Here is a 25,199-nt window from a genome sequence, read left to right on the forward strand (position 1 = left end):
CTCCCCCTGGCATTGGATCAACTCACAAAGCACGTCTTGTACCAAGAAAGGAGGATGCTTTCTCCTGGCGTTGCGTTTTCTCCTGGCGTTGTGTTTTCTTACAGCTCGAAGGCCATGGCTCCCTGCCACGCCCTGTCATCAAGGACATCCCCTCCCCCCAGCAGCCTCAGGTTAGGATTCTGCTTCGATAGCAGCTCGCTGCACGTGCCATCGCGACATGGTGGCGCACACAGCAGGCCCAGGATCTCTATTGGGAAGGGTTTTCCACCGTTAAACAGAGTCAACAGAGGTTCTTTGTGGCCTCGGCTTGAAACACAACACGAGACCTTTTCTCTACACTGTAAGAAGAGATGAACAGCGCAACAACATGACTGAATGCTTTATTTGTTTTCTTTAAAGCAGGTAACACTGGAGGACTACACGGTGTCAGTGACTTGTCCCGAAAATGCCTGGCGTTCTTCCAAAAACATCAGATTTTTCAAAGCATCAGCTGAATCAACAGTTACTGCAATCATTTTCAACCCATCTACAGGATTTTTGTTCAAGGACAGTTGTGATCTGTGCAGAAGTTCGTTGTGCCTCTGGGAAGGCACGCGTGAGGATATTATCTTGATTTTAGAGATGACAGTAGCAGATCTGGACCCTGGGGCCTGCTGCCTGAGTCTTGGAAACCATGCCGTGTGACGCTCAGCAACAAACTCCATCTCTGAAAAAAGAACGCCGGACTCTCCACTGCCTCGGGGCAGGTTCTGCTCGGCACCGTGGCACCTCCGCACGAGGGCCCGTTCCCTCCTGACTCGCGCTGCTGACAAGAGGCTTTTAAGAAACACACTCCCCCCGGTCCCACAGCCGGTCAAGGCAGCAAGTGACATCGCTTTAGCTGTGGCGCAACAAACAACGGAATACACATGGGCCAACAGGAAGACGACACTCGCCACTAAGAGAAGGAAAATGATTCAAAATTTGTGCTCAAACATCCTGACACCAGAAAGGGGTCAGTCAGCACAGAGACCACGACTGCTGACGCCCCTCCGTGCACTTCAGAGGGCTCACAGACCCCGAGTGGGCTTTTGTGCGAGTGCAGTCTGCTGTTATCGAACCGAAGAGGCAAGGCCCACAAAGTCTATAAGGCAAGATTTCTTTTTTTGTCAGCGCGGTGGTGGGGGAAGGACAGACGGCAGGCACTCAAGGTTGGTCCCATCAAGTTCAGGGAAATACAGTCTCAAGAATAAGGCAACCTGAGGCTTCTCGGGTGGAGGCCCCCCAGAAACGCCCCAGCCCACTGGCAGGAAAAGGAGGGGCCAGTGGTGGTGGTGACAGCACCGGAAGACACTCAGTGGGTGGGGAAGCTGTCATGAGGGGTGTGACTCAGGGAGCTGCCCGACCTGATGTCCCTGCACATCCTAGGCAGGTCTCCAAGCAGCAATCCCTGGGATTTTGGAAGTTTGTTACTTTTGCGAAATATTCCCCCCACCCCAAAACAAGAAGACACACAGATGGGACACCCCCCAACTTCCCCAGAGACGAACCCACAAGGGGACGGCGGGCTGGGTGAGCACCAGCCAGGAGGTTTCGCAGAACGCAGCTCTGAGCTCGCCGAGCCAAGGCCTACAAGCGCTTGTAGGTGCCCAGGAGGGCCTTGCAGTTGGGGCAGTAGTGGTCCACATCCTGCAGTGCGTCCACACAGAAGGGGATGAAGCAGCAGCCGGCGATGCACCTGGGGGAACAGAGAGCCACGTAGAGCTTGCCACCTGCAAGGAGCCCGGCGGGGAGGAGGGGACAGAGCAACACTCATGCACCCACCCCCAGTACCCACAAAAGGTAACAGTCCATCCCTCAGTACCCACAAACGGGACATGTCTGCCCAAAGGATGCTTGCAGGTGCCCCCAGCTGGAGTGTCACCCTGTCAACACCCTGAACCTGGACATCTGGTCTCCATACTCGGGAGTACACGTCTGGTGTTTGTGGTCATCTGCTAGAGCAGCTGTAGGAAATGAACAGCCAGTCAAGGCTAAGCCCCTTGCAAACTGTCTCAGCTTCATGCTCAGATCTGGGGTTCCTGGGTGTCCCCAGTTGGGGATTGGTGCACTTTTTATTTTTTTTTTTAAAAGATTTATTTATGGGGCTGGAATTGTGGTATTGAGAATGAAGCACCTGACTGCAATACCAGCATCTTTATAGATGCTACTCTGAGTCCAACCCAGCTCTCTGCTTATGACCTGGGAAAGCAGTGGAAGATGATCCAGGAGTTTGGACCCTGCACCTGCACCCATGTGAGAGACCTGGAAGAAGCGCCTGGCTCCTGGTTTCTGCCTTTTCTGGCCCTAGCCAACCAACAAATAGATCTCTCTCCCTCTCTAACTCTGCTTTAAAATATACCTTTTAAAAGCATAAAGTAAAAAAAATATGTTTCTCTATCTGAAAAATAGAGTGACACAAAGAATTCCTCTGCAGCTGGCTCACTCCCCTCAGGGAGTGCTGGATCAGAGCCTGAACCGCCACTGGGGTCTCCCGTGTCCTGTGGCCATCACGTGCTGCCTGCCTGCCTGCTCCGGCACATCAGCAGGAAGATGGATCTGAAGTGTGGAGTTGCTGGGACTTGAGAAAAGTACTCCAATGTGGGATGCAGGTGTCTCAAACAGTCGCTTAACTTGCTATACCACAAATGCCGGCTCACCCTTCTACCGCTTTTATTTCCTCAAGGGAGACAGACACACGTATGGAGCCCTGATCCGTTGGTTCACTTCTCATACACCTGCCTGGGCTGTCCTGAAGCTGAGAGTCGGGGATTCAATACAGTACTTCAGCCATCACATGGGACTGCCTTCCAAGGTGTGTATTTGCAGAAAGTGACCTTCAGGAGCGGATCGAGACACAGGCGTCCCAGGCGTCTTACCTGCTGGACCAGACATCCCTAACACAACGACTCACCTCACACTCAGCACCACCTCTGGCCTCTGAGTTGACAGATGAGAAAACTCGAGCTCAGAGAAGTGAAGTCACTTGCTCAAAGCCATATAGCTAGCAAGAGGAAGATTCATTTTTCTACATTTAAGGAAGGAGTAGAGACAGAAAGGTGTTCTGCATTCAAAAGCCAGATCTTCCAAGGTGACACTCCATGCATGCTTCTATTCTGACTTCTCTGATTCCAAAACCCACATCAAAGGCCGGTGCTGAGGGTACAGCAAGTGGAACTGCAGTGCACTGGTCAAGTCCCTGCTGCTCCGCTTCCAACCCAGCTCCCTGCTCACACGCCTGGCAAGCAGCTGATGACAGCCCAAGTGCTTAGGTCCTTGGAAGGCCAGGATGGATTTCCTGGCTTCTAGCTCCTGGGCCAACCACACCTGTGGCTGCCATTTGTGGTGTGAACCAACGTATGGAAAATCTTTCTACGATATTCTGCATTTCAAATAAATTGGTAAATAAATAGTAAAATCTTCAATGTATATATACACACACATTCACATATATACACACGTGTGTCAGTTGTGTGTATTGGCTGGTTTACACACATTAAACATAATGAACTTCCATTTAGCATGAAAGCAACAGCCAATAGTACAGTCTCACGGGCCAGGAGACCCGCCTAGCCTCCTTTCTTTGACACTGACGCATGACCTCAAGGAATTTCATGAAGCCCTGTAGAGCTCTGAGCTTCTCTTTGACACAGAAATGCCCCTTCTCAACCACAAGTGCAGGGGGCTAAGAGTGGAGGCTCCCAGAAGAGCACAGCAACCATCAGTTCTGGGAGCAGTGCTGTGGTACAGCATGTTAAGGCCCACCTGTGATACCGACACACAGAGGTGCCAGTTCAAGTCCCAGCTGCTCCAGCTCCCTGACGATGTACCTGGAGCAACAACGGCAGACAGCCCGGATCCCTGGGCCCCGACCCCTGGGCCCCAACATCCCCATGGGAGACCCTGGCGGAGCTTCAAGTTCCTGGCCTTGGCCTGGCCCAGCCCTAGCTGTTGTACATTTGAAGAGGGAACCAACAAATGAACTATCTCTGTCTCTCCCCCTCTCTCTCTATGCAATTCTGCTTTCCAAATAAAGTCTTACATTTTTTTTTTTCTCCTCCAAGAAAAAAGTTTCTCTGGGGCTCACAGGGCCAGGAACAAGGAAGTTGACATTTTCTACCTACTTGAGGGTTGAAAAGGAAAAGAAAAAAATTCAATTGCGTTTCTTCAAATCTCTCATCCAGAACCGAAACTATTATCTCCTTAAATATAATAATTCTGGTGCAGACATAAATATTTAGATAATCCTTCTGCATTGGCAACGGGGAAAATGCCTGAGGCCCTAACAGGCTAGAGGAATCTGGAGGAGATTTCCATAAAATGCTACAGTGTAACCGAGGTCAAAAAAACCTCCCACAGCCACGGCTACAGGCATGAGAACTGAGGGACTGTTGGAACTCAGGGGCAGCGGCTCTCAGTCAGGGACACAGTGCGGGGAGGGGGCGCCTTCAGCTCCCACTCTGGGGGGTAAGGGGCCAGGGGCTGCCTTCCAGTGGGTGGAGGTGCAACCCCCTGAAGCCATAAGGAAGCAGGCAATCCCAGCCCCAAGCGCTGGTGGCAGTGTAGCAGCCACATCCTTCCCAGAGACAGACCCAGAGGGTCCACGGCCAACTCACCCCAGCAGGCAGAGGCTTCCACACGAGAGCCAGGTGAGGGCACCGGCGTTATAGGACAGCTGCGTCACGATCATCTTGCTGCAGGATGGGCAGCACATCTGGACTGGACGGTCGTAAAAGGAAACGGGCTGCTGGACGTAGACGGTCTGCACGGCAACTGCAGAGGGAAGACAGTGGGCAGAGCGGTCAGGGGACGCAGGGCGGGGACGGCGCCGGGTCCCCTCAGCACAGCCTGCCAAGCCGCCCAGGTCTCTCCCGACCACAGAGCCCCAGTACTGCGCAGGCGACAGACTGTGGGATTCTGTCCTGAGCAGCTCCCCATAAAGTAGCCAAGTTCATGGCCAGGGACAGAGTGTCACCTCGGGAAGACAACAGATGAGGGTGCCTCAGAATCAGGCCTCAAACGGATGTGTGTGTATTATATCAAAGTCAAAAGCATAAACAGACAAACAAAAAAGACCGCAGCAGAAGAGGAGACAGTAGTAGCAGATGTCCGGAAGGCTCGAAGAGCCCCGGACACCTCCACACAGGACACGGGGGAAGGACCGCGTGACTCTGAGGAGTCTGACAGGCAATGTGTTCCAAGCCCATGTCCACAGATTCACATGGGAGCCAGAGAACATGGATTCCCAGCTCCCTGCTAATGCACCCGGGAAAGCAGCAGAAGATGGCCCAAGGCCGTGGGCCCCTGTACACATGTGGGAGTTCTTGGCTCCAGGCCTGGTCCCAACAGGGCTGCTTGCAGCCATCAGGAGACTGAACCAGCAGTTAGAAGACAAACTCAATACTTGAACCAGCACCACTGCCTCCCAGGATGTGCAACAGCAAGAGGCTGGGTTAGATGCCAGCGCCAGCGTCAAATCCAAGCACCCTGCCATGGGATGCTTAGGCTAACTGCCCACCCCTTCAGAAACTTTCTGAAATATCTTCATATCTAAGCAAAGTCTGGTGTTATTTTTGTTTTGTTTTAATAATGGACGTGAACAGGTTTAGAGCAAGGATGCCCCCCCGCTCTCCATGGGGCTTCCTGAAGACCCCCTGATGCCACAGGCCAAGGGCAGTGTAAATCAGGCCAGGAAGTATAGAGTACCTTCACTTTACCTGAAGGAGAGAGAGAGAGAGAGAGAGAGAGAGAGAGAGAGAGAGATCTTGCATAAGCTGGTTCACTCCCCATTACTAGGCCAGGCTGAAAACAAGAGATCCCAAATACAATCCAGGTTTCCCACGTGGGAGGGCAGGGACCCCCAATGCTTAAGCCACCAGAGAGTGCATTAGCAGGAAGCTGGATCAAAGCGAAGGAGCCAGCACTTGAACCCAGGCGCTCGGAGGGGGGATGTGGGATGTGGGCACCCTTCTCAGCACCCTAACCGCCAACTTGGCCTGTGTGTCATCTTCATCACCCACAGCATGCAGGTAATGATGGGGCTTACTTCATAAATGAACACACTGAGGCACAGGGTGTTATGGGAACCCAGGCCAGTCTGGCAGGCTCTCTTTGCGAGTGAGAAATGAACTCAAATTGTTCCTGGAGCGCAAGGACCTGGAGGAGGTCACCCCGGGGCAGGGTGGTGGCCTGCACTGAGACGCTGCCCTCCCCTCCACATTTCTCATCCAGGGCTGTCTCTTTGCTCCTGACCTTCTGCACCAAACCTCAGCAGGAAGCACAAGCTCCTCCCGCCAAATTCCTCAGGCAAACAGCTGTCCCTCTGTGGGAAGGCCTGGGTGCGGGCATGGCAGAGACCACCTGTCTCCTCCAAAGTGGAACCAAAAAGACCAGGCAGGGGTGGGCACCTGCCTCCCTATGGCACAGCCCTGGTTCCAGTCCTGGCTTGGCTCCCGGCTCCAGCGCCCTGCTGATGGGCACCCCGGGAGGCAGTGGGTGAGGAGTCAAGGACCCAGGTCCCGGAAAGGCACGTGAGAGACCCCGACTGATTTTTTTTCCAGCTCCTAGCTTTGGCCTGGCCCAGCCCCGGCTGCTTATGGGTATTTTTAGAGTGAAAATGGCAGATGCCAGCGGCGCTGTCTCTCTTAGTTCCTGCCTCCCAGTTGCATTTCTGGGTAAGCAGGTCCAGGCTGGGATCTGAGGGTTGACACGTACTTGCGTTGGCGTTGGGGACGGGCAACGGCTGGGCAACTGGCTGGGTGTAGTACGAAGGGGGATTCATGCCCTTCCCATCCGGGCCTGCAATAAGTCCTGTAGTGGGCCCTGGCACCGGTGCAGGTGCGGGAGGCGTGGGGTAGTAACTGTTCACAGCCACCGTCTCTTCATAGGAGGGCGGCGCGGTGGGCACTGCAGAAGGCCCTGCCGCTGCCTGGTAAGGTCCTGGAACCGACATTGTGCCTGAAATGGAAACAGAAACACGATCAAGCCTACTTGCATTGTTTTCCCCCATCCATCTCCATCCACTGACAGGTGGAGAACTAGAGGAAATGGCCCTCCACCTTGAGACCCAAGAACTATCAGCTTCGGGAGAGAATTCCTGAATACCGATGGGAAAGTGATGGTGCCTGGAAACCATCCGGAACCAGGATGGAGGGCAGGAAGCACAGCCTCCCACCTCACACCACGCTTCTGACGGCCACACTCACCTCCCAGCACCAGTGAGATTTTTTCTTTTTCTTTCCTTTTTTCTTTTTTTTAAGATTTATTTATTTTTATTGGAAAGTCAGATATACAGAGAGGAGGAGAGACAGAGAGGAAGATCTTCCTCTCTGTCTCTGTATATCTGAGAAGATCTTCCTCTCTGTATATCTGACTTTGCAATAAAAATAAAAACAAATCTTTTAGAAAGTAAACAAGACAAAAGCAACAAAATTCAAGCACACCTTTTCCATAATACATTTTCCACAAATGTTTTGAAGACCACTTGTGCATATAGATTTCTTTTTGTGTGTGGAGATTGCCTAAGACGTTTGCTGGTTCATTCCAGCAGTGCTTGGGCCAGGTGAGGCTGGGATGGGCAAGGCTGAAGCCCAGGGCCAGGAACTCGAGCTGGCAGGGGCTCTACCACCAGCATTCACACATGCTGCTTTCCAGACCCTAGCACAGGGAGCTGGAGTTGGGAGCACAGTCAGGATGCAGGTGTCCTCCGCAATGTCCGAACCACTAAACCAAACTCCCACGTAGCTCCTGATTCAGTCTTTCATGTATGTTTAGGGAGCATCCCTCATACACCATGGCCAGACAAAGGCACACCCGGCGCCACAGCCCAGGAAGCGGCTACCCTCGGGGGCGGAGATACTAAGTCTGAAAGGGGGTAGGAGGGTCCTGTTCTGCTTCCTGGGGGACAGGTACACCCAGCTGATGCCCATCCTGTGGGAGCGGGGGATCCCAAAGGCACATTCTTATAAGCCAGCATGCAGACATCCCAGTTCCCATTCTGGAAGCCAAGTGCCAGTTGTGGCTTGATGTCCATCTTCTCTTGTAGCAGCAGAAAAAAAAAAAAAAGCTCCCCCTTCACCAAACCCTGAGCAAGACCACCGCCTGCCCGCCCACCCTCCACACCCCCATGCGCTCCTGCCGGCAGCCCTGGAGCAGCAGCATAGGCAGCTGGGGCGCACACAGAGCCTCCTTTGTGAGGTGTTTTTCCCGGCAGGCAGGGCCCAGGCGGCGGCGGCAGCCTCAGAAGGATCAGGGAGCCGGCAGGCTCCGAGGGCAGGCCCGTGCCTCCTCCCGCCCAGCTGCCCCCCTCGTTCCAAAACCGATGGAAACAGCAATGGCTGCAATGAGGACCGGGGACCCCTGAGCAAGCACTCACTTTATTTAAACTGCCTCCCTGTCACCCACATGGGAGCCCTGGTCGGAGTTCCCTGCCCCTGGCTTCAGCCTAGTCCATCCCCGAATGTTGCCAGCATTTAGGAAGTGGATGAGAGATCTGTCTACCCTCTGCCTTCAAACATACAAGGTGTAAAAATATGTCCTGGATTTTGAAAACATAATAAACTAATGTAAAATATACTGATATGTTGAAATTACTCTAGTTTACATATCTAAGTAAAAGGCATTGTTAACTCCATTTGTACTTTAAAAAATAGTTCATTTTCATTTACTTGGAAGACAGAGAGACAAAGAGACAGAGATCTCTTTTGAACCTCTGGTTGACTCTTTAAATGCCTGTATCAGCTGGGGTTGAGCCAGGCTCTGCCCATATCCCACACCTGCACAGCAGGGGTTCAGGTCCTTGAACCCTCAGCTGCCTCCTCCCAAGGTACACAGCAGCAGGAAGTTAAGACTAGAGGAGTGACCTGAACTTGAACCAAGCATTCAGCTACGGGGTGTGGGCGTCCCAAGCAGCAGTTCAACCAATGGTGCCCACACACCTGCCTGCCCGTCTGTACTTCCACAGTGTGGCAACCAAAACCCTGCCAGCAGCCTGCACACAGCTCACTCTGGAGGTGCAGAGAATGAGGCGACCAGGTGAGCATTAGATCGAGAGAGGAGGGGAGGTCTGACGGACACGGGGAGGCAGACCGCAGCCCAGAGCGACGGAATCTACAGACCAGGACAGAAATGTCCTGGGCCCCTGGCCAACAGCTCCAGTTCACCCCCAAAGCCAGCTGATGCACCTCCCAGGGCTCCAACAGGGTGGTCCCCTGCAGGAACTCACATCCGCGTGTGCTACCCGCCCCCGCTGCGCCTTCCTGTCTCAGGAAGCAGCCAGACCCAGACCTGTCCTGGAGACTCACTAGGAAAACTTAGGCGTCATTCAAACACCATCCAAGGCCAGCAGATCCTAAAATAGCAGCACGGGCCTGGGGCATTCCATGTGACTCGACAGCGCAGGTCAGACTGCGGGGCAGCGCTGATTCCACTGCTGCAGCCAAGCAGGGCAGCAGGCGGCAAGGGTGGCTGCCCTCAAAGGCAGGAAAGGTCTGGGTGCCAGGCTTCTGCCCCGGGCACGGCACACACCACATTCACCATCCCCACAAAGCAAGAGAACAGTGAGACTTCCCCAGCCCTCCTGCCCACCCCCCAGGCAGGGAGAAGCCATTCCAATCAGTGCTTCTTTTCATTTGGTTCCACTCCCTTCCCCACCCACCTGCCCACCCACTCACATTTCCAGGAAGGATTTGTCAACTGCTGTCCTGCCCCATCCCCTCCACCCACTTCAGCTGTCATCAGACTGGCTTTGTCACTCTACCCAGGTCACTTGGGGCACTATAAACTGGGTCTGATGCTGGCCCCTTCCCTGGATCACAGACGCATGTCATGGCCACCTCCAGGGGACCCCAGGTGGCTAGGGGTCATCACACAGGGCAGGAAAGGGGATCCCTGCAGAATTGGAAGCACCCCAGTCAGAGGGAGCTGGATGGGAATAATGGTAGGGACCAAGGGCCCCAACAGAGGCATCCAAGGGTCCACTGGAAGTTCACCAGGTGTGCAGTAGGGCCTGGGGTTTCTGGTCCTGCCATTTCAGAAGGCTTCTGCATCAGCAATGTCTCAAGGGGCATTCCAAACACAGGCTTTTACATACAGAAAGGGGGCTGGAGCTCACCTTGCCGTTCTCAAGGCTTTTATGGGGAAGCATTTCTGTGCCATCTAGCCAAAAATGTCCCTCATTCTGAACCCACCTGCTCCCGTGAGTGGGAGTGTGCTGAGTGGCAGGGAGGGGTGCACTCATGCCCATGGCAGGCCCTGGGGTCCCATGGGAGAGGCCTTCCAGATAAGACAGTCTCTTGTAGTACATTCCTGGCCAGCCTGTTTTCATTTTGGTGCCCTGTCTGTTCCCAAGGAGAAAAGGGATTGAAACGCAATCCACTTAAGTATGATTTCATCTCTGCCCGACGGAGGAAATTAAACACAGACAAAAGACATCTCTGAGAAGAGGGACACAGGGCCACACCATGGGTGACATCGGAGATCCTGTGTCCTGCCCCAAACCCAGTCTCAGCGCTCTGGATGCCCAACTGAGAATGCAGCTGAGAGTGTGGGCATTTGGATGGAATGAGTTTTCCAAATCACAAACACTGATTCATTTACTATTCCTAACATACAGACTCTCTCTGGAAGCGGAAATGGAGGTAGACGTTTGTTTTTTCTTTTTCTTTCTTTCTTTTTTTTTTTCTTTTTTAAGATTTATTTACTTTTATTGGAAAGTCAGATATACAGAGAGGAGAAGAGACAGAGAGGAAGATCTTCCATCCACTGGTTCACTCCCCAAGCAGCAGCAAGTCAATCTGAGGTTAGGAGCCAGAAGCTTCTTCCAAGACTCGAATGTGGGTGCAGGGTCCCAAGGCTTTGGGTCGTCCTCGACTGCTTTCCCAGGCCACAAGCAGGGAGCTGGATGGGAAGTGAGGCCACCGGGATTTGAACCAGTGCCCATATGGGATCCCAGCGTGTGCAAGGCGAGGGCTTTAGCCACTATGCCACTGTGCTAGGCCCTGGAGGCAGGCATTTGGCACAGCATTTAAGATGCCACCTGGGCACCTGTGGCATGGAGGGTAAAGCCTCTGCCTGTGGCATCTTACATGGGCGCCAGTTCAAGTCCCAGCAGTGCCACTTCCAATCCAGCTTCCTGCTAATGTGCCTGGGAAAGCGGCAGAAAATGGCTCAGGTCCTTGAGCCCCTGCACCCATCTGGGAGAATTAGAAGAAGCTCCTGGCTTCTGGCTTCAGCCTGATCCAGCTCTAGCTGCTATAGGTATCTGGGGAGTAATCAGCAGATGGAACCATTTTCTGCCTCTCCTAATCTCTCTCTCACTGTAACTCTGCTTTCAAATAGATAAGTGTAATAAATGCAATCATCTGAACACATTTCAACCTTTCACTGATGAGTCCTGGCTAGCTTCACACCTGCATGTTCTCATCCCGCAGCACGTCTGGCTCCATCTCTCTCTCCAACCTCCTACCCTTCTCTCTCTCTTCCTCCTCAACTCCACCAGGAGTCCCAGTGCATTAAAGATGAGCGTTAATGGACTCTGACTTCCCAGGGATGGGTTCTGGGAGCCACTCCTCTGTGGGAGTCAGCACTGAGCAATTATCACCATCCCAAGGCACAATCGAGAACACTAAAATCCAGAGGGTTCAGCCACTTACACACCATCAAACACACAGGCACCAGGACTTGACCCACACCCACTGTACTCCAGAGCTCTTCCGGCTTCAGCCCAGCATGTTAAGCCGCTCCAGCGACACCAGCATCCTGCCATCAGAACACTGCTTCGAGTCCCAGGTCCTCTGCTTCTGAGCTGGCTCCCTGCTCCTGAGTCTGCCGAAGCAACAGAAGATGGTCCAAGTCCTTGGGCCGCTGCACCCAGGTGGGAGACCCAGATGAAGTTCTTGGCTCCTGACTGGCCAACAAATGGAGGATTTCTGTCTTTCAAATAAAATGAATCTTTAGGTAGGGGGAAACATCAAGCTCCATGAGAGAAACCAGACAGAAGAGCCTCGACCTCAGATCCATTTCCACGAAATGTGCAGAACAAGCCTGTCCATGGAGACACAGAGCAGACCCACGATGGCTGGCAGGAGGGAGGGTGGGAGAGGGGAGGGGTGCTGGGAGGAAGCAAGGAGTCAGTGTTACCGGGCTCTGCAGGGGACGTGGAGAATGTTCTGGAATCATACAGCAATGGCCACAGACACTGACTAAAGGCTCCTGCCACACTCACTTTAACTCAACCCACTTGATCTTAGCTGAGTTTTTATGTCAACAGAAAGGGCTCAAGACGACGCTGGGAATGTCGCTCTCTGGCTCCAGGTTGAGACCTCACCTCCAGGCAGGCGTCTCCCAGCCTCTCTGACCCCCTCAACCATGACCTGGACTACGGCCTGAGTTAGCAGGCACCAAGGGAGCTCCACATACCTGGGTTCCCTCGACGAGCGTGGCTTCTTACTTCAAGCCCTGTCACTCAGCCACTGTGCCCCAGCAGGCTCTTCCCACACCACCCTCCACCTGTCCCTCCCACTGACCATATCCAGCTGCGGCATGATCTCCTCCAGGAAGCCCTCTCTGGCTCCGGGAGGGTGGGACTCACTCCTTCTGGAGCCCTTCTGGCTCCCCTTCCCTCGTGCCATCACTGACTTGGCCCAGGGATGATTCCCTGAGACACAGAATCACGCAGGCTAGTCAGCTCTCAGTAACTCCGGTTCCTTTCCTGGACTTGTCTCAGGTTACCTAGCTTTTTTTTTTTTTAAAGGACTTTCAAAAATGTTTATTATTTTCTTCTGCCAGAGGGCAGAATGATGAAGGAGAGAGCAAGATGAGATTATGTTTCCATCTGCTGATTCTGCACCCCGCCCCCATACACCCCCTCAACGAGGCCAGGCCAAAGCCAGAAACCCACAGTTCTAAGGGGTCTCCACACTGGGTGGCAGGGGCCCGAGCATTTGACCTTCCCAGGGTGAGTGCTAACAGGAAGTACCCAGGACCCAAATCCGATATGAACTTGGGTCTGGGATGGGGGCATGCCTTATGAGTGCCAGTTCAAATCCCAGCTACTCTGCTTCCAATCCAGCTCCCTGCTAACACACCTGGGCAGGAAGCAGACTCAACCACTGGACCCCTGCCCCCCGGGGGAGGCCTGCGTGGAGTTCCTGGCTCCTGCCTTCAGCCTGAACACATCTTGTGACCTTTGAGGAAGTGATCTAGTGGATGCAAGATCTCTCTCTCTGTAAGTCTGCCTTTCAAATAAATAAATCTTAGAAAAAAAACAACCAGCACAGGCATGAAAAGGGCACCAAAGCACATGTAGAACACACAAATGAGACGGGCTCAGAGAGGAAGCCGAGCCCCAAGTCTCGGAGTCACCAAGCCTTGGAACCAGCTCACTTCTCCTGTCAAGTTCACTGGCGTCCCTGCTGTGCAGCACTGGTTCCCAGTTCTGGCCCCGTGGCACTGAAGGGTCAGGAGAGGGCTGGTTCCTGGGAAGGGCAGGCAGGCATAGGAAAGGCAGGATTCCTTCCCTCCCCCTCAATCAGGAAGGCACCTGCAAGAGGGACAGATCAGCAAAGGTGCAGGGCAAACGCCCACAGTGTGGGTCACGCAGGAGCTGGGCGCAGCTGTCTGGACGGTTAGGTCTCATCAAGAACCGACTGCATGAAGAAGCGCCAATGCATGGACGGGCACAGCCTGGTACCATAGACAAGGGAGCTTCAGCAAGCCTGGCTGGGCTTGGCATGTGGCCGCCCTGCACCTGCAGTCTGCTGATGTTGGGCAGGGGGGTCAGAGTGGGTGGGGAATTAACCAATAGTATAAGTTTGCTCTCTCTGTAACTCTTGCCTTTCAATAAAAATAAATAAATAAATAAACATTATCAAAAACATGTGAGGGGTCAGGCACATGATTCAGCAGTTAAGACACCACATTCCAGCTCTAGGCCCAGCTCCACTTTCAATTCCAACTTCCTACTGATGTGCACCATGGGGGGCAGCAGGTGTCAGCTCCACTGCCTGGGCCTCTGTCACCCACATGGGAAACTGACGGAGCTCCTGTCTTCTGTCCAGCCCAGTCCCTGTCTTTGCAAGCATTTGGGGGGTAAACCCCAGGAATCCTCCTAAGAGGGAAGCAGGTCTACCAAGGGCTTTCAAGAGGCCCAAGAGTCACCGTGGGCAGGCAAGTGGGTGGCCTCTGGAAACTGGAAAAGCCGGGGAAAGGGACTCTGCCTGGAAGGTCCCAGAAAGACCAGTCAGTTCACAGTTTGATCTGCCCCAGTGGAAGCCACCAAGAGGTCTGGCCCTGACACCAGGTCCCTGTGTCCAGAACCACGTGCCCATCCATCTCGGCTTGCTGTAAACAAGCAGTCCCGCCCCACAGCAAGATGGAGTGAAGACAGAACACTGGTCCACTCTCAACTCCCTCCCCAGAAGAATGCGGCAGCAGAGCAGGTCAAAGCCAGATGGCCATGGGCGGGACACTGATGAGTGCCAGGCAGGAGAGGGCTCTGTGGGCAGTGGGAGCATCCCAGGGTCACCCACAGGTCCCAATGGCACGCTGGCAGGGACACGGCCAGCGAGGCCAGGCTGGTGCACCCCCAATGGGAGCAAGGGGCAGAGCCCATCCCCATCACAGCAGCAAGGACCCTGGCCGACAAGTGTCCACGTCATGAGCTGCCTTTGATGAAAAGCAGAACCGCACACCCAAGAACTAGAACTGGGAGAAACTTATTTCTCTTTCTTTTTTAAACATTTATACAGATACAGAGAAAGAGACAGAGACACAAGATTTTCACCTGCTGGCTCACTCCCCAAAATAGCCACATTGGCTGGATCTGGGCAAAGCCAAAGCCAGGACAGAACTCCGTCCAGGTCTCCCACATGGGTGCAGGGGCCCGTTCACATGAGCCATCTTCTGCTGCCTTCCCAGGCTCTTCAGCAGGGAGCTGGATCAGAAGCAGCGCAGCCAGGATTGAATACGTACTCATAGCAGATGCTGATATTGTGGCCCCTGATGGGAGAAATCTCTAAGCCAAATAGAGCAGCAGAGGAAGACCCAAGTGTTTGGGCCTCTACACCCTTGTGGGAGACCTGGAGGAACAGCCCGGCTCTGGGCTCTCTGTAGAGTGAACCAGCGAATGGAAGGTATCCGCTGTGTGTTTATCCCCTTCTGCCTTTCAAATAAACAACTAGAATAAGGAAGAGAAATGCAGTTATTTGCAAGACATAGCAGCCCATGTGACCGCAGCTGGCACAGTGTGCACATGGAGACCAGCCTGTGTGTGGTGGAGGTGGGGAGGGGAGGCAGCCAAGTGCCCCCAGGTGACACAACAAAACTACAAATCCCCAAAACAAACGAAATCTGGCTTAAAATGAAAAGGCGCTGGTGCAGTAGTTCAACTGACTAATCTTCCACCTTGCAGCGCCAATGTCCCACCCGGGCGCCAGTTCACATCCCAGATGCCCTACCTCCCATCTAGCTCCCTGCTTATGGCCTGGGAAAATAGTAGAGATTGTCCTAAAGCCTCGGGACCCTGCACCCACGTGGGAGACCCAAAAGAAGTTCCTGGCTTTCAACTGTTGTGGCCACTTGGGGAGTGAACCAGCAAATGAAAGATCTTTCTCTCCCTCTCCGTAAGCCTATCTTTCCAATTAAAAAAAAAAATTATTCTTTTTTTCCATCAAGCCTGCCTCTTCCCTCCCGAGTCCTTCCTGTGTCCTCCAGGAAAATGATAGCACCACACCCCTTTTGTCCCATCTCAGAGCCATGCCCAACACCTGGCCTTGGGCCCGCCCCATCTGCAGGGTAGTGAAGGTGTCTCAGGACACCCATGCCCAGGACATGGGGAGGCCCACATCCGGGGACTCACCCAGCCACTCTACTGCCCTGTCCCCAGGGCAGGAACCTTCCCTCAGCCACGGCCAGCTGGAGATCTTGAAGATCATCCATGGGCCGTACACTTACAGCTTCGCACTGAAGCCCAAGTTCCACCTGTGGTGGCTTTAGTGGGGGACATGGCAGGACGACCCCAGCCTGCCCTGAGCAGCACAGGAGAACAGCTCCCTTCCCAGCACCAGGCGAGGCAAGTGCAGATGTGTGGGGCTCTACCCATGGATTTAGGCATCCACAGGGAACCATGGCGGGACTATACTCCCTCCACCACCACCACCCCTGCCTGTTTTTCACAATCCATTCCTCCTCAGGGAGTGCTAAAGGACAAGACTGGACACCAGCCTCCCCATGTGGACAGAGGAACAGGCAGGAGGGCACCCATGTGACCTGAAGGCCAGGCAGAAGGCTGGGTACCAGGCTGGGACCGCCGGGAACCCCACAGTCATCAGGAGCTTGGGAGCAAGCCTCTCAGTGCGCTGGCCTCCAGCCCAGGAGGGCTTAGATCCTATAACAGCCATGCACTCAGGTCGGCAGGGTGCCCCCACCCCACCCCCAGCAGCTCTCAATGTCTCCACTCAGAGAGCCCAGGTTCTGCTCCAGGCTGCCACCTGCCAAGGGTGGCCTTTGGCAGAGAGGGAACATCTCTTTCTGCCTCTTCCCCACTCCCAACTCCGTCACTCTGCCTTCCAAATAGATAAACAATGAATAAATCTTTTAGAAAGGACACCACGGGCCCGGTGACGTGGCCTAGCAGCTAAAGTCCTCGCCTTGAACGCCCCGGGATCCCATATGGGAGCCGGTTCTGATCCCGGCAGCTCCACTTCCCATCCAGCTCCCTGCTTGTGACCTGGGAAAGCAGTTGAGGATGGCCCAAAGCTTTGGGACACTGCACCCACGTGGGAGACCTGGAAGAGGTTCCAGGTTCCCGGCTTCGGATTGGTGCACACCAGCCGTTGCGGCTCACTTGGGGAGTGAATCATCGGACGGAAGATCTTCCTCTCTGTCTCTCCTCCTCTCTGTATATCTGGCTTTGTAATAAAATAAATAAATCTTAAAAAAAAAAAAAAAGAAAGGACACCACACCCCGAGGCATGGCCTTCTAAAGGAGGACAGCCCCCTGGCCCTCTTCTCCCCTCACCCTGCAGTGCAGGGAGAGACTAGTCATGCAGTTCTGGATATGCCTGGAGACCGGATCCTCCAGGAAGAACTATGCTGGATCTCCTCCTCCTCATCATCGTCATGGAACAGAGTGACTCACCCCACAGCAGAGACCAAAGGTGAGCACCCGTCCAGCCAGCCTGTCACAGCTCAGTCACCTGTCCATTGGGACCATTCATTCTCGCCCACGATCACCTCTCCTCCCACAAGCTCCTGCACCCCGCCCCCTTTTCCACCTCTCGGGGTTGCTGGGAGCTGTGGTTTTTCCCTGCCATATGCATGTAATAAATGGTGCAAACCCTTCTGTTATGTCCGGTGCCTCCACAGCCTTCAGGGAGTGACTGCCTTCCTGGGCGCTGCCTCCAGGGAAGGCAAACAAGCCAGGGCATCTCCACTGCAGTCGCCACGAGGCTTCTAGCTGTTGATTCCTGGGTTCCAGTGGACTGCTGGGACCGCAGAGAACAGCCTTGCCTCCCAGCAACACCTGCTAAAGGTGGAAGAGGAAGTGGGGAGGCAATTAAGCACGCCTCAGGGCCTGTTCCTAGCCGACCAGGTAATGATCTCGGGAAGCGCTGTGCTCTGGATTCCCAGGGAGCCTTAGGATGCCAATTCTACATGTGTACTCCACACACATGAAGTGTTAACCGTGCGGACTCCCCAGAAGGCTTTACTGTAAAAAACAAAATCTTATTTATCATACTTAGTTACAAGGCAGAGAGACACAGAGATCTATCTATCCATTGGTTCACTCTCCAAACACCAATAAAACAGCCAAGGCTGGGCCAGACCAAGAGCCGGAGGCCCACGCATTTGGGCCATCACCTGCTGTCTCTCAGGGAATACATTAGCAGGAAGCTGGCTCCCAAGTGGAGTAGCTGGGACTTCTGAACCGGGCACTCAAAGAATGTCCTATCCATTAGGCCAAATGTGATCAAGGAAGAAAAGGCCCCCTCAGGGGCTAATCCCAGGGGACTCGGGCAGCTGCTCCCCTTCCCTGCCTGCACTTGGGACCCCAGAGCTCCTTCCAGGTCTCCCACACGTGAGGCAGGGACTGCAGCACTTGGCCCGACTCCCACTGCCTCCCCAGGCACAGGTGCAGGCAGCTGCGTTGGAAGCACCAGACTGCAGTACAGGTCCCTCTCAAGAAAGCTACTAAACCTGGTCGCCCTGAGCTAGCCTGACTGCCACCAAGTCCCTCCAATCAGTACCAGCCTCACCAGTGTGTCCTGCACATCAGCTCCCTCCCACCCAACCCCCACCCCCAGGGAGGAAGGCAGCTCAGAGTCCAAGAGATGGGAAGCAGTCCAGACTCAAGAACCAGTGCTTTCTGGCAAACACAACACACTCACTTGTTTCTAAGTTTGACGTCAGGGGAAACTGAGGAAGGGTCATGGGGCACTTCCCACCAACCCGCACGTGGAAAACTGCCCTGGAGTGACCAGTTCATCTTGAGTCAAACAACTCAAGTGCAAGCGTGAGAAGCTACCGACTGAACCATAAACAGCATTTCTGGGCTCAGAGCTCCCTCCACCCCCACCAAATTTAAAAATCCAAACCTTCCAAAAGCGAATCTTTCCAATTAAACACCAGAGATTACACAGAGGGGACAGACGGGGAAGACAAGTAGGCTTTCTAATATTGAAGAAGTGAAGCAAAAGAAAGTCCAGAATTGGGGCTCAATGACAGGTTTTGAGGGACCAGCAAATGCGCAGCAGCAGGCACTTCCGAGCCAACCCCTCCTGGAAGTTGTGATTTCCAAACTCCCACTGACTGACCACGAGTGGGTAGTGAAGTGCTCCACGAATACGTTCCTGCCCCTGGGGATGGCTCTGCTTTCACTCTCCAGGTCTGGGCTGGGCACTGCAGCCAGAGCCAGGCCTGCAGAAAAGATAAAGCGGCTTTGGAACCACCAACTTCATCCACAAAGGAGAGTAATTCAATCCCAGGCCTGCTCCCACGGCCAGGGCCCAGGCGAAGCAGCACAGTGGGCTAGGATGAAAAAGGGATTCCTCAGGATCTGGAAGGGCTCTCACATGCAAATGGCCAGGTCCCTGAGACAATAGCCCGGTTTGTAAACAGTCAGGAACCAGTGGCGTGTGGGCGGGGCCTCTCCAGGTCCCCACTACAGGGGCACTCACCCAACTGTAGGAAACGTGAAAGGTTGCTTAAAATTCCTAAACTAAGGGCCACCAGCAAGCCTTCTTTCCACACAAAGATTTCACAACACTTTTGCGGCAATGAAATTTAACCCAAAGAAATGGCCAAAGTAAATGTTACTTTCAAAACAAACAAACAAACAAACAAACAAGACTGAGGACTTCAGGGGCCCAAATGCCTGCAACAGCCAGAGTACAGCCAGGAGCTGGGAGGGAGGGAGGAAGAGGGAGAGGGAGGGAGAGAGGGAGAGAGGGAGGGAGAGAGAGAGGGGGGGGGAGGGAGAGAGGGAGGGAGAGAGAGGGGGGGGAGGGAGAGAGGGAGGGAGAGAGAGAGAGAGAGAGAGAGAGAGTGTGTGTGTGTGTGTGTGTGTGTCAGGGACCCGAGGCCTTCAGCTAGCCATCTAACCTTCAGCTGTCTCAACAGGAACATCAGGAACAAACTACACCGGAAGCAGAACTGGGGGCTCCAACCCAGGAACTCTCAAGTGGGAAGCGGGTGGCTCAAGTGCTGTGCCAAAATGGGAAGGAGAGGACTGTGACCTGCAGTTCTATCTGAGAATTTAAAATCCAGCATGAGCTTGTTTAAAAAAAAAAAAAAGAAGAACTCAAACTGTCAAAAGACATTCTTCCAGGACATCTGTGCCCACCCACACTCTTAGAACTAGTTCAAGCAGGGCACAAGTATAAATCACAGATTGGTGACAGTGCAGATGCCTCTGCCCGAGGGCCGGGCTGCTCCTCCACAAGCTGCATTCTGGGCAAAGCCACACTGAGGGGTGCCACGTGATGGTTAGAGACTGCATCAGAGTACAAATCTGATTGTCAGTATCACAGAACACAGGCACGAGCACAGATGTGGACAGTGACAGCCACCACACCTCGGTGGCTTACACTTTCCATGCTGTCTGGAAAACCATTACCTTGTAATAGGAAATTTTAAGGATTCTGTTCACCATCCATGAAAAACCTCACTGGGCTCAAGATCAAGCTCACACACCTGTTAAATGCAGTCAAGTCCAACTGCCTCCCATCATGATTCTTCTGACACCCCAGGCTGTCGATCAGACCCACAACCCACTGCACACAGTGGCAAAGAGAACTGGTACCACCCAGGCATCTCCTTGGCTCTTTTCCTAACGAACCCTACAGTGCCCCCTCAGTCCATCACCTTCAGGTCAAAACCTTATGGACCAAACTGGGCCAGGCCAATGGCCCAATGCTCAGCTTCCAAGCACCAGGATCACAAATAGGCACCAGTTCTAATCCCGGCGGCCCTGCTTCCCAACCATCTCCCTGCTTGTAGCCTGAGAAGGCAGTAGAGGATGGCCCAAAGCCTTGGGATCCAGAAGAAGCTGCTGGCTCCGGGCTTTGGAATGGCTTAGCTCCAGCCATTGTGGCCACTTGGGAAGTGAACCAGCGGATGAAACATCTGTCTCTCCTTCTCTCTGTAAAATCTGATCTGCCTTTCCAATAAAAATAAATAAATCTTAAAAAAAAAAAAAAACCTTATGGACCAATCACAGTTCTACACAGCCACATGTCCCCACTTTAGAAAACTGTTTCTACTATGAAACTGTGTCACATAATACAATGTAATTAATGAATTTAAAATAAAAAAGAAAAAAAAAAAAAGAAAAGAAAACTGTTTCTAATCTTTATTCTTGAAGCCCCCTGGAGCCTTTATGATTATTATTGCTATTATTATTATTAAACCTGACAAGCAGACAGAGATGTCCCATCCGCTAGTTCACTCTGCACACACCTGGAACGAACAGCACCAGACAGGACCCAGAAACACAGTCCACAGGAATGCAACCGTTTGAGCCCGGTACCCTGCTGCCTCCCACGGGCTACACTGGTGGGGGGCTGGGGTCAGGGGTCTTCAACACAAACTCAAGAGCCACTTTTGTGCGAGAACTGTATGGTCTATTGCTAACCTGTCTTCCATAACCATGGGCCTTAGGACAGGTGAAGAAAGGGGGCTGGCTGCCTCTTACACACCTTATGAAACCAGACACAGTTCTGTGGAAGGAACTGCAGCCCAGACAACCCCACTGGCCTACCAGCGTTACCAGGACGCAGCGCTCAGACCGAAACACGAAACCATGAGGAAACAGCAACTGAGGCCAGCACAGGCCAAGGGCAGCCAGACGAGCTGCAGAGTCATCAGAAAGTGTTCATGGACACATCTTTACTTGAATTCAGGGGCTCCGGCCACCTGACTCCCTGGACTGTCCTCACCACAGTACAAGCAAACACACTGGACAGAGTTCAGGGCCAGGACTCCAGCACTTCCTCCTAGAGACTGACTTTTTCCCACTCTCACTATAGTTCTGCGGAGGTTCCTCTTCACAGAATTCTAAACCCTGGGCGGGCACCTGCCGGCTCTCAAAGTAGGCTCATCCAGGCAAAGCACAAGCTGTTTATCTTTCTGAAAACTGAACTTGTGCTAGACGTGCCCGTCAGCAGACTCCCCTTGTTCCTTCCTGGTCCGCAACGCCTCTGTCCCCAGTACCCTTCCACTTGCCTGAAGCCCTCCAGGTGCCTGCCATTCCCCCCAGTCAAGCCTCAGCCCCCCACTCCTCCCAAGCCAGGGCCCTCCCTACACAGTACTTCCACTCCGTTCTCCCAGCATAAGCCCCTCCGGGCCAGGAGCCATTGAGTCTGCACACAGCACTTAGCTGCATGCTGTTTCCGACTGGAACAACAAACTGCATTTGTACACACCGTAGGCAACCTCAACCTAGCATTTTAGAGACTTAAGAAATCATCCCATGCCTTAGGTCACTGAGCTACTTAATCCCCAAAATCATCGCAACAAGGATACTTTTTCAACTGCGAATGAAAGCACCTGTTACAGGTGCCTTAGCCTAGCAGCAAAGAGGAAGAGAAGCAGGGCCTCTCCCACAACAGAGCCACAGTGTTAGAGAGCCCCAAGCAGGCGTCCTAAGACCCCAGAGCCTGGTGGACTGCACAGACCAATCACAATAGGGGTGTTGCTCTATGCCAGGTAGAACTAGTCCACGCCCTCCGTTCCTGATGCAGCGATCACACCAAGCACCGGAGGAATCCCAGCAGCACCTCTCTCTCTACAGGCATCTGGGTTGGTCCTATTTTAAAAGAACTGGGAAGGGAGGCGGTGGGGGAGGGGCCGGTGACGTAGTTAAACACAGGCTAATATCAATCTTGACCTTCCTGGAAAGGGCCCCCACCCGCAGCCCTGCTCCCAGCACCAGCAGGGAGGAGCTGAGGGGCAGGATATGACCCCTTCGGGAAGACCCGTTTGCGCTAAATTCTAGCAACTGGATTTCCCAAAACCTCGAAGCTCAGTCCAGTAGCCCATGACATCAGCTCCACTATCCGGAAAGGCAAACCTCACCAGGAAACTACTTTATATATTAAGAAAAAAAAACTAGCCGGATCTTGGAGGCGTGGCCCACCCCGTACACATCCATTCTGTCCCCCCTCCTCTTCCCGACCCGGACCTGACCTGGCACGGACGAGACAGCGGCTACCGTAGGGACCGCACAGCCCAGGTCGGTCCCGACTTCGAAATTGGCGGAGGCGGCGACAGCTGCGCTCGGTGCTCCCGCCGAGGCTTCTCCGCCAGTCCTGCCCGCAACTTCCCCGCACTGGCCGAGGGCGGGAATCCGGGCTTCCCTGCGCCCACCTCGGCCCACGGTGTGAGGTCCAGCACCCCACCGCGAGGCACTATGGCCCCAACTGTCGCCTCCCCGGGCACCCCAACCGGCTGGGGTTGGTCCTGAACCCCCGCATGGGCAAGGGCAAAAACCAAAAAACAGCCGTGGTTACCCGGATCCCTGAAAACGTAATTCCTGCCAAAAGCGTCCGGAAACTAGCTGGGTTTTTGTTTGTTTGTCTTTGTTTCTGAACCCCCGGGACACGGTTCTAGGAGTCTCAACTTCGAGATCCGCAGCCGCCAGGGCGAATCGCGCCTTTTCCCGAAACGCCCCTGGGGTGTTCTCCTCTCCCAGGCGCGCGCTCCGGCTAAGGACCCGCGATCCGCCCGCTGCCGGGCGCAGGAGTCCAACCTAACCTGTAGCGCGGCCTGGACCCCGCGCGCCCCGCACCGAGATGCCGGCCCTCGACCCGCGCCCGGCGGACCACAGCCCGACCAGAGCGCCCGAGCCAGGGGCTGGCGGCAGGTGCGGCGGCCGCGGGGCCCTGCGCCCAGGCCCCGCCATTCCCGCCCCGGGTCGGCCCGCACTCACCGATGCCCTCGCGCCAGTCGAGCCGGGAGGTCTGAGCCCACGGACAGGCGGCGGCCGAGGCGGGGGGCGGGTCTCGAGCGGGCCGGGGCGGGGCGCAGCCGCCCGGGCTTCCGGCTCCTCCCGCCAGCGCGCGCGCCTCTGCGCTGGGACTCCTCCACCCCGCAGCCGGCGGAGCCCCCCGCCCACCCCATCCTTCCGGATCCGGCCCTGGCACGTGGGTCCGCGCCCGGAGCCCAGGTCGGGGGGCTCCTTCCTCCACCAGCACCCCACCGCTCGCCCACTCCCCGGGGCGCCCACTGGTGCGGGCCGCACGGACAACCTACCTCGAGCCCCAGACGGTGAGGGGAGGGGACGGCCCTTCGGCCCGGGCATCTCGACTCTGGGAGTGCGACGCGGCCCCAGGCCCAGGCCGCCCACTTTACACCCTGTGCGCTGCCGCCCCGGCTCTGGGCAGGTTCCGAGGTGGTGAGGCCGAAGGGCTGTGCACCAAGTGTTACCCGAAGACTGTCCTCTATGCACGTCAGGGTTCCCTGAAGTCGGTCACTCCTGTGTAACACTCTTGTGTGACAACAGCCCCTGCGTAGGTACCACCTGCCTGTTTGCTGAGTGCCCTATATGCCCAATAATACCAGGGCAACTGGAGGGCATTACCAAGCCGTGGCCGTGACCCTGTGGACACGGGGCAGATTCACAGACCTTAGATTGGGTCTGGGTCCCTAGCTCATCCCAGGACCCCCAGCAAACTGTGCCCTCTGTCCCAGGTGACAACTGCTCACCCATCCACCGTAACCTTAATATTCAATGGAGAGACTGTGCCTCTGAAGGTCTGTGAGAGATAAGAAGTTGGTCTGATAGGTGATATTGTTTTTGTAAGGATTTATCCATTGATTGATTTGAAAGGTGGAGTTACAGAGGGAGGGAGAGAGATCTTCCATCGCTGGTCCACTCCCCATATGGCAGCAACCCCCAGAGCTAAGCCGATCTAAAGCCAGGAGCCTCTTCAGGGTCTCCCAAGCACTTGGGCCATCTGCTGCTGCTTTCCCAGGTGCATCAGCAGGGAGCTGGACGGGAAGTGAAGCAGTGGGAACGGGAACTGGTGCTCACATGGGATGCTGGCATTGCAGGCACTGGTGGTTTTACTCACAGTGCCATCATGCCCACCTCAGGTACATGCTATGAGCGAGGGAAGGTGGCTTGTGCCCACCTGCCTTTCTGCAACCTCAGGCTGTAGGGCAGGGAACTGGGGAGGCCACCTGAGTCCAGAGCATCTCAGAACTCTACTGGGAGCCACCACGCCTGCAGGAAAGCTCTCCAGAAACGACCTTGTGCCAATGGCAAACCTAAATTCTCGGTCTTTTACATAATGTTGCCACAGCTCAGTCTTCCCCTGCCAGCTGCTGAGCCTGAACACTTCCCACAGCTGTGAGCTTGCGATTATTCATGGGGAGAGCTGCTGAACCTTTTCATCCCCCCAAAATTACAGAGACTGAATTTCCATCCCAGAGCTCCTAAGCAGCAAAGAAATTTGGGATCTTCTCAACAGATAAGCAAAATACAGCGTGCTCTCAGGGTAAAAAAAAAAAAAAAAAAAGAACATGCCAGAAATAGAATGGGACTCCCATAGGCCAAACCAGAGCAGCCATGGAAATTCCACAGTTCATGTCATGCGTGGTGGTGACAAACTAGGGGAGAAAATAATCACCCCTCCCCCAATAAAAGATTGGAAACAAATATTCAAACAAGTTTGATCAGGACT

General features: G+C 54.3%; 1 protein-coding gene across 3 annotated transcripts in view; it reads right to left on the minus strand.

The window, feature by feature from the left end:
- Positions 1-365: 365 nt before the first annotated feature.
- Positions 366-25,199, minus strand: part of LITAF (lipopolysaccharide induced TNF factor) — a 68,037-nt gene continuing 43,203 nt past the window's right edge. Inside the window, exons 1-4 of one of the 3 annotated variants that reach the window (XM_058680543.1) lie at positions 23,444-23,599; positions 6,733-6,975; positions 4,635-4,791; positions 366-1,717 (exon numbers count right to left, since the gene is read on the minus strand). In XM_058680543.1, the coding sequence (XP_058536526.1) occupies positions 1,609-1,717; positions 4,635-4,791; positions 6,733-6,970 (504 nt within the window). In that variant the 5' untranslated portion in view covers positions 6,971-6,975; positions 23,444-23,599 and the 3' untranslated portion in view covers positions 366-1,608. Of the gene's footprint in view, positions 1,718-4,634; positions 4,792-6,732; positions 6,976-17,035; positions 17,124-23,443; positions 23,600-25,199 lie in introns of those variants that run through there. The other 2 variants (XM_058680544.1, XM_058680545.1) reach the window with 2 other exon arrangements.

This window comes from Ochotona princeps, chromosome 24 (assembly GCF_030435755.1).
Source record: "Ochotona princeps isolate mOchPri1 chromosome 24, mOchPri1.hap1, whole genome shotgun sequence".
Taxonomy (NCBI): Eukaryota; Metazoa; Chordata; class Mammalia; order Lagomorpha; family Ochotonidae; genus Ochotona; species Ochotona princeps.